The sequence below is a fragment of the Ranitomeya variabilis genome, chromosome 6 (genome assembly GCF_051348905.1).
Source record: "Ranitomeya variabilis isolate aRanVar5 chromosome 6, aRanVar5.hap1, whole genome shotgun sequence".
Taxonomy (NCBI): Eukaryota; Metazoa; Chordata; class Amphibia; order Anura; family Dendrobatidae; genus Ranitomeya; species Ranitomeya variabilis.
In genome coordinates this window covers 194839935-194856995 of record NC_135237.1, presented here as the reverse complement: position 1 = coordinate 194856995, position 17061 = coordinate 194839935, and the positions used below count along the sequence as shown (strand labels likewise).

Here is a 17061-nt window from a genome sequence, read left to right as displayed (position 1 = left end):
GAATGTTTGGAAATTAGTCTTCATGTATGTGTGGGCCCAATGCAACCATTTATGCTTGTGAACACTGTTTAAGGGTGGCCGAATAGTAGGTTTATGCACCACAGCAAGCCTTTAAAGGAGCCTACACCTTGAGGTTCGAGGGACTCCAGAGGCACCAGCAGCTTCAAATATCTGTTTGCTGCTTTGTAATGGCTTTTTAGCAGCTGCTCTCTTAATCCAATGAACTTGCCTGGCAGAAATCTGCCTCATTATGCCTTTATCAGCACAAACACATCTGTGCTCAGATACAGCCAAAAATCTCTTAACAGTACGATGATCACGCTTAAGCTTTCGGGAAATTTCTAATGTTTTCATCCCTTCACCAAGGCATTGCATTATTTGATGCTTTTCAGCAGCAGAGAGATCCTTTTTCTTTCCCATGTTACTTGAAAACTGTGAACTGCTTAATAATGTGGAACATCATTTTTAAGTAGTTTTCCTTTAATTAGAATCACCTGGAAAACTAATTATCCCATGTGTTTAAGATTGATTTCAGTGATCCATTGAGCCCTGAGACACAATACCATCCACGAGTTTATTTGAAAAACAAAACAATTAAATTTTTATCACACTTAAATCCAATTTGCATAATAATTTGGAACACAGTGTACTACGTGGGCTGTGCTATATACTATGAGGGCTGTGTTATACACTACGTGGGCTGTTATATACTATGTGGGCTGTGTTATACACTACATGGGCTGTGTTATACACTACATGGGCTGTGTTATATACTGCGTGCATGGGCTGTTATATACTACGTGAGCTGTTTTATATGCTACGTGGGCTGTTATAAACTACGTGGCTGTGTTATATGCTATGTGGGCTGTTATACACTCCATGGGCTGTGTTATATACTCCGTGGGCTGTGTTACATACTACATGGCTGTGCTACACAGTATAGTACGTGGCTGTGCAATATACTACATGGCTGTGCTATGTACTACGTGGCTGTGCTATTTACTACGTGGGCTGTTATATACTACGTGGCTGTGCTATATACTACGTGGCCGGCCGCAAACAATCAGCGACAGGCGCAGTCCGGCCGTGAATTGGCGGGGGATTTGAACCACGCTTCACTAATTGGTCGCGGTTGGCCGAATCCTGTGTATTCAATGTATTATTCTAAAATCTTCATAAATAAACTACATACATATTCTAGAATACCCGATGCGTTAGAATCGGGCTACCATCTAGTATATACTGTATATATATATATATATATATATATATATATATATATATATATCAGGGAAATACTAAACACATGGGTGGACATAAGCTGGCAACGATATAGTCAAATGTCAAATCAAAGATTAATGTTTATGATAAGTCATGCAGATTTGCAGTAACATGAATATAATAAACTTGCATCCATGCATTTACTATGCATATGCAATTGTGGACAACTATACACAATAGAATAATAAATAGAACATGATCATAGATATAATTAATAGTTACCCAGACACTACAGAGAATGGCTGCACCCCGACGGACGTTTCACACATTGCTTTCTTAAGGGATACATACTTGTCTAGTAAATTACAAAAGTACACCCTTTTGGCAGCTGTTAGAAGAAATGATGGATAAGTACAGGGTTGGCCATATGTATGGATACACCTGGGTGGCCCATTTATAAAGTTGGATCCAAAATGGCAGACTTCAAAATGGCCACCATGGTCACCACCCATCTTGAAAAGTTTTCCCCCTCCCATATACTAATGTGCCACAAACATAAAGTTGATATCACCAACCATTCCCATTTTATTTAGGTGTATCCATATACAGTTAGGTCCATATATATTTGGATAGAGACAACATTTTTCTAATTTTGGTTATAGACATTACCACAATGAATTTTAAACAAAACAATTCAGATGCAGTTGAAGTTCAGACTTTCAGCTTTCATTTGAGGGTATCCACATTAAAATTGGATGAAGGGTTTAGGCGTTTCAGCTCTTTAACATGTGCCACCCTGTTTTTAAAGGGACCAAAAGTAATTGGACAATTGACTCCAAGGCTATTTCATGGACAGTTGTGGGCAATCCCTTTGTTATGTAATTCTCAATTAAGCAGATAAAAGGCCTGGAGTTGATTTGAGGTGTGGTGCTTGCATTTGGAAGGTTTTGCTGTGAAGTAAACATGCGGTCAAAGGAGCTCTCCGTGCAGGTGAAACAAGCCATCCTTAAGCTGTGAAAACAGAAAAAACCCATCCGAGAAATTGCTACAATATTAGGAGTGGCAAGATCTACAGTTTGGTACATCCTGAGAAAGAAAGAAAGCACTGGTGAACTCATCAATGCAAAAAGACCTGGGCGCCCACGGAAGACAACAGTGGTGGATGATCGCAGAATAATCTTCATGGTGAAGAGAAACCCCTTCACAACAGCCAACCAAGTGAAAAACACTCTCCAGGAGGTCGGCGTATCAATATCCAAATCTACCATAAAGAGAAGACTGCATGAAAGTAAATACAGAGGGTTCACTGCATGGTGCAAGCCACTCATAAGCATCAAGAATAAAAAGGCTAGACTGGACTTTGCTAAAAAAACATCTAAAAAAGCCAGCACAGTTCTGGAAGAACATTCTTTGGACAGATGAAACCAAGATCAACCTCTACCAGAATGATGGAAAGAGAAAAGTATGGCGAAGGCGTGGTACAGCTCATGATCCAAAGCATACCACATCATCTGTAAAACACGGCGGAGGCAGTGTGATGGCTTGGGCATGCATGGCTGCCAGTGGCACTGGGTCACTAGTGTTTATTGATGATGTGACACAGGACAGAAGCAGCCGAATGAATTCTGAGGTATTCAGAGCCACACTGTGTGCTCAGATCCAGCCAAATGCAGCCAAACTGATTGGTCGTCGTTTCATACTACAGATGGACAATGACCCAAAACATAAAGCCAAAGCAATCCAGGAGTTTATTAAAGCAAAGAAGTGGAATATTCTTGAATGGCCAAGTCAGTCACCTGATCTCAACCCAATTGAGCATGCATTTCACTTGTTAAAGACTAAACTTCAGACAGAAAGGCCCACAAACAAACAGCAACTGAAAACCACCGCAGTTAAGGCCTGGCAGAGCATCAAAAAGGAGGAAACACAGCGTCTGGTGATGTCCATGAGTTCAAGACTTCCGGCAGTTATTGCCAACAAAGGGTTTTCAACCAAGTACTAAAAATGAACATTTTATTTTTAATTATTGAATCTGTCCAATTACTTTTGGTCCCTTTAAAAACAGGGTGGCACATGTTAAGGAGCTGAAACTCCTAAAATCTTCATCCAATTTTAATGTGGATACCCTCAAACATACCTCCCAACCGTCCCGGATCCCGCGGGACTGTCCTGATTTTGACAGTCAGCCCCGGGATCCCGGGCGGGACACTAATGTCCCGCACTACGTGCCTAGGGCGGGAACAATGCAGGGGGCGGCACCTGAGTAGCTTAGGTTTGTGGCTGTTTTTTTTTCTTATACATGCTGGGTCTCCTCCCGACCGATCCCGCCCCCCCAAACCCCCCCGCCCCCTGTGTGTGCGGCGCTGCCACGCTGAGGCAGAGAGCCAGCAGCGATCAAGATGAGAGGTCAGCGACTCACTTCCTCCTGTGTGTGCACGGAGCTCCGGCTTCTCCTGCTCTTAGCTGCTATCCCGGCAGAGAAGGAGAGACGGGGGAGGTGCCGGGACAGTGCAGAGCTGTGAGCAGCCGGAGAAACTGAAGAGCTGCAGTGCACATGGCCAGATCAGCCGCCCCTGCAACACAGAGGAGATTGTGTGTGTGTGTGATGTGTGTGTGTGTGTGTGTGTGTGTGTGTGATGTGTGTGTGTGTGTGTGATATGTGTGTGTGTGTCATTGTGTGTGTGTGATGCTGCATTTGTGTGTGTGTCATGTGTGTATGAGGTATCTGTCTGGTGTGTGTGATGGCTGGGTGTGTGTGTGTGTGTGATGGCTGGGTGTGTGTGTGTGATGGCTGGGTGTGTGTGTGTGATGGCTGTGTGTGTGTGATGGCTGTGTGTGTGTGATGGCTGTGTGTGTGTGTGTGTGATGGCTGCGTGTGTGTGTGTGATGGCTGCGTGTGTGTGTGTGATGGCTGCGTGTGTGTGTGTGATGGCTGCGTGTGTGTGTGTGATGGCTGGGTGTGTGTGTGATGGCTGCGTGTGTGTGTGTGATGACTGCGTGTGTGTGTGTGATGGCTGCGTGTGTGTGATGGCTGCGTGTGTGTGTGATGGCTGTGTGTGTGTGTGTGATGGCTGCGTGTGTGTGTGATGGCTGTGTGTGTGTGTGTGTGATGGCTGCGTGTGTGTATGTGATGGATGCGTGTGTGTGTGTGATGGCTGCGTGTGTGATGACTGCGTGTGTGTGTGATGGCTGCGTGTGTGTGTGATGGCTGCGTGTGTGTGTGATGGCTGCGTGTGTGTGTGTGATGGCTGCGTGTGTGATGACTGCGTGTGTGTGTGATGGCTGCGTGTGTGTGTGTGTGATGGCTGCGTGTGTGATGGCTGCGTGTGTGTGTGTGTGTGTGTGATGGCTGCGTGTGTGTATGTGATGGCTGCGTGTGTGTATGTGATGGCTGCGTGTGTGTGTGTGATGGCTGCGTGTGTGATGACTGCGTGTGTGTGTGATGGCTGTGTGTGTGTGATGGCTGCGTATGTGATGCATTTGTGTCAAAGCTGCATGTGTTTGTGAGCTGCGTTTGTGATGCTGCGTGTGTATGTGTGATACTGTGTGTGTGATGCTGCATGTGTGTGAGCTGCGTGCGTGTGTGAGCTGTGTGTGTGCTGCGTGTGTGTGAGCGTGTGTGTGAGCTGCGTGCCTGTATGTCATTATACAGTATGGAGAACTGTGGCCATTATACAGTATGGAGCATCATGTGCGGTCATTATACAGTATGGAGCATCATGTGCAGTCATTATACAATATGGAGCATCATGTGCAGCCAGTATACAGTATGGAGCATCATGTGCAGTCATTATACAATATGGAGCATCATGTGCGGTCATTATACAATATGGAGCATCATGTGCGGTCATTATACAATATGGAGCATCATGTGCGGTCATTATACAGTATGGAGCATCATGTGCGGTCATTATACAGTATGGGGCATCATGTGCGGTCATTATACAGTATGGAGCATCATGTGTGGCCATTATACAGTATGGAGTATCATGTGCAGTCATTATACAATATGGAGCATCATGTGCAGCCAGTATACAGTATGGAGCATCATGTGCGGTCATTATACAATATGGAGCATCATGTGCGGTCATTATACAGTATGGGGCATCATGTGCGGTCATTATACAGTATGGAGCATCATGTGCGGTCATTATACAGTATGGAGCATCATGTGTGGCCATTATACAGTATGGAGCATCATGTGCGGTCATTATACAGTATGGAGCATCATGTGTGGCCATTATACAGTATGGAGCATCATGTGCGGTCATTATACGGTATGGAGCACTGTGTGGCCATATTTTTTTGTTTATAATGTTTATATGTGACTAATTATGAATGGGTGTGGTCAGAGGCGTGGCCTAAAATTTGCCGCGGCTGCAATTTTCAGTGTTCTTTATCTGCAGAAAATGTGCTGTTTTTAGCAGTTTGGGCAAAGTGAATATTATTCCTACTGTTTGGTTCAGGCTGGCGTCACACTAGGCGTATGAAAATACGGTCCATTTTTTACGGCCGTAATACGCAGTAATTGTCCCAAAACACTGTTCCGTATTCAATGCGAGGATGCGATTTTTACGCACAAACTTATCCGTGCATCATCCGTATGGCTTCCGTACGGCGTTTTTTCTTGCAGGCTTGCAAAATGGACATATCATGAATCCATCGGCTCAAATATTCTAAAAAACATATATACGGTCTATATATATATATATATATATATATATATATATATATATATATATATAAACATTTAAACCATGTCTCATATCCTGTCGGGTTTGTGAAGGAGATAGGAAAAGCCGGCAATTGAATTACCGGCTTTTCTGCTATCTAGCGCTGAATTAAATATAAATATATATATGTGTCTCACTGACATATATATATATATATATATATATATATACCTATTCTATGTGTAGACATTTATTCTACCTATTCTATTCTGTCAGTGTGATTTTACTGTACACCGCGATGAATTGCCGGCTTTTTTATAGAACACCGGTCCGTATTTCTCGCAAGTCACACGCATGGTCCATGTGTAATCCGTAATTTTCTCGCCCCATAGACTTTCATTGGCGGATTTTTTGCGCAATACGCTGACAAACGCAGCATGCTGCGATTTTCTACGCCCGTAACATACCGTTTATTACAGATGCATAATATACGGCAGATAGGAGCTGCCCCATAGATAATCATTGGGCTGTGTGCAATGCGTATTTTCTGGACGTACTTTCTGCGCTCATACGTCCGTAAAACTCGCTAGTGTGACGCCGGCCTAATGCTGAGATCACATTAGCATATACAGCAGCATCCGATAGGATATGCTGACACTCAATTCAAGTTCCGATGTGAGCGGGAGCCAAGGATCAATGCTCTGTTCTCCGATCCTCTCGTATGAGAAAATTGGATCACAGGTAAGGAGAAGAAGGAGAGATTAATCTCTCTATCTTCTCCATTGCCTATCTTGGCATATATTGAACTGCACTTGGATGGCATCCAAGTGCAGTCCGATGTTTTGCACGCACCGTTTCACTTGAATGGAGGTGCGCCATGCGAGAGACCCCGCAAATTGTAGAATGTTGCAATTTTTTTTTGTCATGCCGAATAGGCATGAGAACAAATTTGCAAATCTGCTCTGCCTCATTGAATAACATTGGTCAGAGTGCAATGTAAGATTTTCTCGCTTGCACTCCTCCATATTATACTCCAGAATGAGTCACCCCTAAAGATGCTTTTGAACTGTGCGCTCTCTGGTGCATATTTCTCTATTGACTTCTATGGTGAGCCTGACAAAACACATGTAACAAACACTATTGTGTTTTTAAATTGACGAACCTCAACTTTTTTTGCATTAAAGATGCATTAAGAAAACACCGCTTTAAATCTTCACAAAACCACAGAGAAAAAAGTGGAAAATGCATCAAAAACACAATTATCAGAACAGATTGCTCTTGCATATTTTGGTGTAGACACCTGGGGGGAAAAGCAGCTATTTGGCACATGAAAAGATAACCTTAGGGTATGTTTACATGGATTGTTTTTGACAGTTTGGTTAAATTTCTTCAAAAAATGTTTTTTTTTACTGCAAATTTACTGATTATCTGAAATCTGCATCTCATAACCACAGCCATTATTTCACTTAGATTTAATGCACAATCAAAAATGTCTTATGCCCACTCTCTGTCAACTCAGCCCTATAACTGAATAATAAGGAATCGCACATAAGTGACACAATCATAGAATTGTGAGCTGTAGTGTAAATCTCTACGACCTTCAGCTTTAATTGTTATAAAAGTTGTAGCGCTGATGAGAAATGTGTTTTACAGAAATGAAAGCGTTAAATGCAGTTGCTATGGTAAAACGCTCGCTTAAATGGAGTGCTTTCTTTCATCTCTCATTTCAAATGCTGCCTCAGACACCGCAGCCGATAATCACGGCTCGGAAAGATGCAGCTTTTTAAATGCAATTACATGGCAATTTTCACAGGCAATAGTTTACTAACAGTGCAATTACAGCCGGCCCAGTAATATGCTTTCAGCCTTTTCCAGGCACACAGCGTCTAGGATGTTTCACCTCTTGTAAGTTCAGAGGACGTAGAAATCAATAATATAAAATGTCTTACAACACATAACATCACGCTTGTTTTTCCAAATGTCAATTATTTTAGTGTCTCAATCATTTACAAATCCACTTCTTCTGGTGGAGGAATAAAATGTTCTTTTATTGAGATGTGATAAATCCTGCTCATTACTGTTAGTCACAATTGTATGGACAGTGACTGTGCACTTCAGTCTGGAGGACCTTGCTATATGGGAACATGCCATATATCATTAATCACACCCCTACTCCAGTAATTTATAGGCTTACTCTCCGATATCAGAAGAGTCCCTCTCCAGTGTATTAAATATTAGGACAAAACACGATTTCTATTTCATTATAGCCCACTGGTCCGAGTCTCCGCTGCTTACTAAATGTGCATGATTACTTGCTCACTATGAAAACGTAATGTGTTACTGAAGCAAAGCACATATGTAAGAGTCCACTGCCAGGCAGGTACAATAGGCAGAGACTAGACTTCTCCATATCATCAAAAAAGCCAGAGTTTTTCAAAGAAAGTTATATCTGGCTGCTATCACGCAGTCTGGCTTTGATTTTTGCTGATTGATGTTTGGGAACCATGAGTCAGCTGTCAGGTTCCCTTAAACCCATTGAGGGCGTAGTCAGGCGGCCATATAACACAGATGATGATTGCATTGCAGAGCTCAGACTTTCCTGCCTCTCACCTGATCCAACGAGACAGCTTGTATTTCTATTCATTTGTCGAGCTTGCAATCATCATCCATGTTATATGACCATCTGACACAATATTATATACTTGCACGTGATTGGGCTGTGATCACATGTAGAGAGGGCTCAGGAGGATTAAGGAGCTGAAGAAGGCTCAGGAGGGTGCGGCAGATGAGCTCTCTCCTCACGTGGCATCTGTCTCTAACATCTACAGCCGTAGTTGAGCTCAGGCTGCTGGTGCTAGCCATTTAAACATAGTTGTCAATCTCTGATTGCGGTTGCTATGCAACATGCTTGAAGCTGATCGCCCTAGTAAAATTATACCTTAGAGTTTGTTCCTTTAATATAATGTAATTAACCCTTCAACAAAAACAGATATATGTGGCGCCCCTGAGGGTTCAGTCACCACAGAGGTACTGCACCTCATCCAGAGGTATGGTATCCCACTACCCAGGACTCTAACACCAGCATCCAACATCTCACCACTCCAGTTAGGGCATCCGGGTGTACCCTATGGGAGGATAGCCTCATCCTAGTCTGGAGAGGGCAACTAGGTAGAGAGTGTGGCTGGAGCCAGTAGTTAGGGGAGGAGCTAATTAGGAGGAAAAGTGGAGGAGATGCTGAGAGGAGCTGAATGGAGAGAGACGTGCTAAATGGAGCTCCCTGTCAGAGAGAGCTAGAGAAAGAAGAGTGAGGAGAGGGAAGGTCCAGGAAGAAGAAGGGGTCCTAGGTGAACGGGAAGTGAACAATTCACCCGTGGGGCCCGCATCCACGCTGACCATCGCCAGGTGGATGGACCAGGTCACAGTGGGGAACTGGCCCCCAAGACTAATAAAGAACTACAAGGCTAAGCTAGCCAGCCAGAGGCTGTGGTATCTGTACGTGCAACAGCCACATCCACACATATTCGCTGAAAAGGCAGCCACATAGGACCCAGGGGACTAGAGACACGTCACCCAACAAGATCCGGGGCTGCTGCTTGGGACACTATGTGTGAAGGCGCAGTGCAGGAGAAGTGGGAGCAAGTGCATTGAGACGGCCAGTAAAGGAACGTAAGAGAGGAGTCCTGGAAAAGTGTACCCCAAATAATCTGAGGGTTGACTGGGTCACAGACCCGGAGGACACAACACACGGCTGGAGACAGTATCTGCAGAACTGTGAGTAAAGCGATAGAAACTGCACCCAGCTGTGTCCTCTGAATTATTTGCTGCGCCACCTGCCCTGCATTACAACTACCACAACCACCATCATCACAATTAACACCTATATCTGCCCTGGGGACTAGCTCTGCCCGTGGAGAGCTGAAACATCATAGCTGCGTCACCAAATGCCCCAGTGGATCTGAACTGCAGTGTCGACCAAATTGACCGAGTACCACAGTGGCACGAACAATTCCCCTATAAACTTTATTTCCCATTTCAATTCATTGACTCTTATTGGAAGCCCAGGTCCATGGACCGGGTCACTGCTGCCGTGATCACATCCCTTTAAGAACCAGCCTGGTACCAAGTATCCCCACGGCCCTGGCGAGCGATCCATTTTGACATCATGAACAGGATGGACCGACCCAGTGAGCTGGCTCCCGTGCGCCTATTTTGGACTGTATTTCTAAACTATACAAAAGCTGTACCCGCTGCGTGTGAAGATTGCAATGCAAAAAAACAGGCCAATTGGCCGTAGGGATCCGCCTCCTGGCCTGGAATGGCAGGAAGAAGATAAACCGCCCACGGAGACGGGCGTGGCAGAGAGAGAGCACGGGAAACTGTGCTGAAGCTGGAGCAGCAGCAGCCCTGGGTGACGCGATGGCGGAAGGAGGCGAGCCAGTGCCGCTGCGTGGGGTGGAGGTGGAGTACTCCCCCAGCTAATGGGAAGATCTGGGCAACCAACTGCCTGTCGTGGACCCGGAGTTCCTGGGTGCAGAGGTGGAGGAGCTGACCCGCCACCTCATGCAGACTCAGCTTATGACGCTGATGGGATAGAAGCGGGCCCTGATGGAGAAGGTATCCGGGTGGTGGACGGCCTCACTGCCAGTGACATCAACCACGGAGAAGGGGAAGAAAGCCGGTACCGAAGAAGCAACTCAGGTTATGGGCCACGAAACAGCTGCCACAGCCGAAGAACCCCTGGTGGGGCCCCTGACATCCCCGCCAACCCCAACACCTGGCTGGGCATCTAGATATGCATCCTGGAACTAGATGACCAGCATCCTGGACAGGATGGCGGCCCCGCTTACACCAAGGAGTGGGTCCCTGAAAGTGCGAGCTGAACCTGTGGTGTTTCAAAGGGGACCCCAGGGAGTGGATATGATAGAGCTCCAGGAGGAAACCATGGCCAACACTTGGAGGGAGTTTTGTGGGCAGCGGGCAGAAAAAGACGATGAAGAATGGAGGGCCCAGCATGAGGTGAAGGAGAAGCGAAATCTGCAGGCTAAGGCCCAGGCCCGTAAGGCCAGACGCACCGACCAGGGTTCACTGCGGCAAGGGGTTGTAGTCAAGTTTGACCTCAAAAGTGGCTGGGGCTTTATTAAAGAGCCCGGCATGATCAACGACCTCTTTTGTCACCCGTCGGGAAGTTTAAACACATTTATTGGAGGGCCATCCATTTAGAGACTTGCACCCGGGAGATCGGGTCACTTTCACCCGCCACATCGGTGAAAGGGGGTGGTATGCTCTGAAAGTTAGAAAGTGTGAACCCATGCAGAAGAAACTAGCTGCTGCAGACCTGGGAGCAGCTCCAACCACTGAAAACGCAGCCAAGCCAGTCACTCAGTGCACTCAAACTACTCAGACACCAGTGGTAGAGTCAACTTTACTTGCACTGTATGGAGCACCTGTTGCGCTGTTTGATCGTGAACTTTCCTGGCCAGAGGTGAAGCCGCCAGGACCAGCCCTGAAAAAAGTACATTTCTATGACTGCTGTTAAAAGTTAAGGTTACTTTATAAAGTTACCATTTGAAAGTTTGATAGAAGGTATGATCATGAACGGTGAGTGATCAGAACTCCTTTTGTAAATAGTTAGCACCCGTTGTGCTCCTTATTGGTTTTATACAGTACAGACCACAGAACAAAAACCGACTGGCATGGCTGAAGAAGTGGTCCAGCACGGAGGCCAGCTATGCCTTGTAGTCACGCCCAAAGCCCTATGTTCGGGGTTTGATATGGGTCCCCCCCATATTGCAATAAAGAGAGGGATGCCCCGGTTTGGGATCCCATTGAAACCTACCGAACTTGATAGAGAAGGTTTTATAGAATTTGATAGAAAATGTTTCATTGCACTTAATAGAGAATGTTCTATTGTCCTTAACTGAGAATATTTTATTGAACGTGAAAGAGAATGTTTACTGAAAGTAAATGCTAATGTTTTATAGAAAGTAATATTAATGTTTTATAGGAAGTAATGCTTTTGTACTATCTAAATGCAACGTTTAAGTACCAAATGTCTCCCATAAAGGGAAGAAGAATTTACCTGTTGAAATGTATGTCCAAAATTATTTTCATGTTTTCCTGTAATATCTATTTTACTCTGTTCCAGCCTGAGGGTGTGGGTGAAGCCAGTACTTAGGGGAGGAGCTAATTAGGAGGGAAAGTGGAGGAGATGCTGAGAGGAGCTGAATGGAGAGAGATGTGCAAAAAGGAGCTCTCTGTCAGAGGGAGTTAGAGAAAGAAGAAAGAGGATAGGGAAGCTCCAGGAAGAAGGGGTCCTAGGGGCATGGGTAGTGAGCAATCCACCTGTGGGGCCCGCATCCACACTGACCATCGGCAGGTGGAGGGACCAGGTTGCAGTGGGGAACCGGCCCCCAAGACTAGTGGAGAACTACAAGGCTCAGCTAGCCTGCCGGAGGCTGTGGTATCTGTACGTGCCAGAGCCACATCCACACATATTCGCTGAAAAGGCAGCCAGAGACATGTCGCCCGATAAGATCCGGGGCTGCTGGCTTGGGACACTATGTGTGAAGGCACAGGGCTGGAGAGGTGGGAGCCAGTGCGGTGAGACGGCCAGGAAAGGAACATAAGAGAGGAGTCCTGGAAAAGTGTACCCCAAATCATCTGAGGGTTGGCTGGGTCACAGACCCGGAGGACACAGCACACGGCTGGAGACAGTATCTGCAGAACTGTGAGTAAAGCGATAGAAACTGCACCCAGCTGTGTCCTCTGAATTATTTGCGCCACCTGCACTGCACTACAACATCCACCATCACATTTAACACTGTAACTACCCTGGGGCCTAGCTCTACCCGTGGAGAGCTGTACCAACTCTGCTGCATCACCATCTGCCCCAGAGGATCTGAATTGCAGCGTCGGCCACCATCTCATTGCCGAACACCACGGGTAGCGTCACAAACAATTCCCCTATAAACTTTATTTCCCCTTTCAATTCAATTCCCCTTACCCCTTTTTAATTCCCCTTTATTGGATGCCCAGGGCCATGGACCGGGTCACTGCTGCTGTGACCACACCCCTTTCAGAACCGGTCTAGTACCGAGTATCCCCACAGCCCTGGTGGGCGCTCCATATAGCTACAGAAAGTTAAAAGAATGATATGACCTCAAGAGAAAAATAAATAAAGATGTACAATTAAATTAAAGAATGAAGTAGCGATGTCCCCTGTAATGCACACAGGTACATGCACACATACAATACCTCTTCGTAATACAACCTGCAACTCACTGCCATATTTGTGTGTTAACTGCTGCATATATTGTGGGGTCACTGTGTTATAATGAGGTCCGTTGAGCAGTGGCAAATTATATAGGGTAATTGTGAGTCGTTGCACATAACAGGAGGTGATTATAGCTTGGACACTCAATATGATATAGGGTTATTTGGTTATATATAGAAGCGGTCTGCAACCAGTAGAAGAAGAAAAAATCCAAAATCCAGAATTCATGTTTTTCAGTCACAACACCTCCTCACAAAAATGGACCAAAGAGCAATCAAAGCATTTTACCTACCCCAAACTTGTACTGATAAAATTAACAAAAAAAAGACACTCACACAATTCCAGTGACGGGAAAAACAAGCAAACAAAAAATATATATTTTTAATAATACGTATAGCACAATGTGACAACTCCTATATACATATCCTCAAACTCATCTACCTGGCTATGTCGCTCCAGCATTCTGCTATGGGTGACCCCCCCAATTTCCTGGGGGTTCTCTGGTCACAGCTGCTGCTTATCAGTAGCCAGTGATTGGCTCCAGTGCTCACATATCATCTGAGCTGGAAGATACAGTTTACTAGCTCTTTCTCAGGCCGGTTTCACATTAGCGTTTTGAGGAGCTGCGGACGGCTGCGGACTTCCTCCATGAAGCCCCACCCTCCGCTGCTAGCTCCGCCTACTTCTGCATGTGGCCTGCATGCGACCTGCGTACCTATCTTTAACATTAGGTACGCAGGTCGTGACGCTGTATGCGGATGATTCCACATGCGTAATTTTGACGATGCGGCAACCAGCGTAGGACGCAGCTTGTAGCAATTTATTTTTTTCTCCGCATCGTCAAAACGATGCATGCGGAAGCATCCGCATGCAGCGGCATGACCTGCGTACCTAATGTTAAAGATAGGTACGCAGGCCGCATGCAGGCTGCATGCAGAAGTAGGCAGAGCTAGCAGCCGAAGGCGGGGCTTCACGGAGGAATCCGCAGCCCTCCGCAGCTCCTCAAAACGCTAGTGTGAAACTAGCCTTACAGATCATTCAGAACGGGACTGTTGTAGCCGTAGAAATGTAATTTTAACCCAGCTATCAACTTCTCATAATGCTATAATATTCCTGATGTCACTAGGGAAAATCATTACCTGCATCCATCATAAGCAGGGGGTCACATACAGTTGATATAGAAAAGTATACACACCCCTGGTTGCCGGCTTTTTGTCATGTAAAAAAATCATGTGAAGAATAGTTTTGGAAAGTTTTCCTCCTTTAATGTCACCCATAATCCATACAAACCAATTGAAAAACAAACTATAATGATTTTGCAGCGAAAATAAAAGTGGCAAAACTAAAATAAATATGTTTATATAAGTGTGAACACCCTCTGGTTGGGTTCAGAATTAGCCAATCACATTTAACTTTCATGAATTTCCAATTTTCCTTTTTTGCATTTTCCTTTTTTGCTCCCCTTTTTCCCAGAGCCCTGACTTTTTTATTTTTCTATCAATATGGCCATGTGAGAGTTTGTTTTTTTGTGGGACAAGTTGTACTTTGGAATTACACCATTGATTTTACCATATAGTGTACTGGAAAATGGGGAAAAAATCTAAGTGCAGTAAAATTGCAAAAACAGTGCAATTCCACAATTTTTTGGGGGGGTTTTATTTAGCGACTTAAATGTGACACAACAGTGACATTAACAAGAACTGGATGTCCTTCACAAATTGATGCAAATAGATGAAAAAAATTGGTCCAGGAGGCTGCCAAGTGGAATAAAGCATCATTAAAGGAGTTGTAGGAATTTCTAGCAAGTACTCATTGTGTACTACATGTGTAACACTAATGCCAGCGTCTCTGCATGGTTCTCATTTTCCCTCCATGCACGGATGCCGACATAGTCACGGCCATGTGGTTACCTCCCCATCTCTCAGCACGTATCAATGCTTCCTGTTGTATGTAAATGCAGGAAAGACTTCCCAGCAGTCAATAGCTGGGAGGCATCTTGTATAAAAGGCACCCTCCAAAATAGGAAGATGTCTGAGCAAGCCTTGTAGTTCCTTTATATAGTTTGTGTGCAACTCTAGGTTGCCAATTCCCTTGTCTTAGTATCTTGTGAAGTTAGTTTGTAAACCTGAACCCCTGGTCCTTGTGTGTAACCGAAACAGCATCTGGAGGTCTCTGAACCCGAAACCGCACCTGGCAGTCCCTTGAGCCTGAGACCACACCTGCCGGACCCCTGAGTCTGAAGCCACACCAGCGGTATGTGAATCCTGATGCCACACCAATGGTACCCAAACCTGTAACCAGGTTCCAGAGTCCATAATCTTTGAACCTGTTCCATAATCCGAACCCAGCGCTGTTTGTGGCTCCATTTCAGTATCCACTCTGTCCGAGGAACCAAAACCCGTAAAGCCTGAATGGAGTCTGAGTACTGTCTGCTAGTGACTCCGAGTCCACTACTGGGGTCTGCAGTACTGGGGTCTGCAGTACTGGGGTCTGCCTAGGAGTGGGTTATGTACACCATTCTTTCTGGGGGGTTTTCGTGATTGACCTAGGCTGCTGTACACACCTACAGCAGCCCTGCCCTGCCCTAGGCTTTGTTTGATTGTGCACTTGTGTCCAAGCCTGTCTCACCCTTCGTCTGTGGTGCTGGTTAGGCAGTGTGGAAGTTGGACCTAAAATGTCTATGTCCAGACCTGGTCAACCTTTATCTGTGCTGTCCTCTCTGGTGCCATGGGAGTGATTCAGAAATGCTTCAGGTACAGGTTGCATTTAATGTGGTCTTGCTTTTTAGAGGCCGTAATGGCACAGCGAATATGAAAAACGTAGAGTAGGACTGCCCCATTATGAGAATGCCGTGAAGTGGCGGGGTGGCTCAAAGAATTGATCAATTGTTTGCTAAATGTCTCATTTTTGAAACTCAGTTAGAAATCAATATGTGCATGTGCACTTTATGATTTGCGTTCTGACCACAAGCAGCGCTGGCTTCTCCCCCTTTTTTACGTAGAATTTTTATATCCACTATATATGTCTAGTACATATATTCTCTTTTTAACTAATCAACTTTTAGTGTCTTTATTGTTTAAAAAGTGGTTTCTTACCTGGATTACTCCTCCACCTTCACCTTTGCTGCCAGCTAAAAACTGTTCAGGCAAACCAACCATCTTCCCCAACCAGTCTAACATTACTGTTTCCAGTTCTGTGCATGCTGGACTTGAAGCCTTGTAACAATTAGAAAAATAAGCATGAATATAAACATGGAAATAGTAGAAATAATGAGAAAAGATGTATCTTGTAAATATTTAGGAACAAGAATCTTGAAATGTTGATAACTGAAAAATACCAGTTATATTTTACTGTGATCTTATAATGCAATTGTAAATTATGAAACAGAGTGTGCTAAGTATTCCGCTATATGTACTGCATGGAAAAAGGAAAAAAAATAAAAATAAAATGGCATAATTCTTCAAGAAAACGCATGTGTTCAGCTACTGAGACCTGTTTAGTTGCTTACCATCTAATTGCACATATAATTTGGTATCATCTGTGTATTAGATATGGAGATTAATAATATTCCTGCCACGGAAAGCAATCAGCAAACTTACCCACGAAAATCCAATGCATCCTATAGCTCCGCACAACATATCAGCAAGCATTGCAGGGTATGAACTCGCAGTGGGAAAGTAAGCAAAAAAGTATGGGCTGTGCCAGTGAGTGACCTGAAATAAGATGTAAAAAAATACTAATTACCATTAAGTGGACCACATTTTTGTTCTTTTTGCTGAATATTCACAAAGACCTCAAACCCTAAGGGTATGTGCATACATTAAGCATTTGATGCAGATATTTTTGCATCAATAAAAACATGTCTCTTAACAGGAAAAACACTACGTAAAGCTT

General features: G+C 44.7%; 1 protein-coding gene across 3 annotated transcripts in view; it reads right to left on the bottom strand.

The window, feature by feature from the left end:
* The window catches only part of DDC (dopa decarboxylase), a 407527-nt gene that overhangs the window by 275861 nt on the left and 114605 nt on the right, over positions 1-17061 (bottom strand). For all 3 annotated transcript variants that reach the window (XR_013216885.1, XM_077269362.1, XM_077269361.1), the window contains exons 3-4: positions 16767-16880; positions 16263-16382 (exon numbers count right to left, since the gene is read on the bottom strand). Coding sequence is in view for 2 of the 3 variants with exons in the window: in XM_077269362.1 (XP_077125477.1) it covers positions 16263-16382; positions 16767-16880 (234 nt within the window). In the remaining variant the exon portion in view is untranslated. The remainder of the gene's footprint in view (positions 1-16262; positions 16383-16766; positions 16881-17061) is intronic.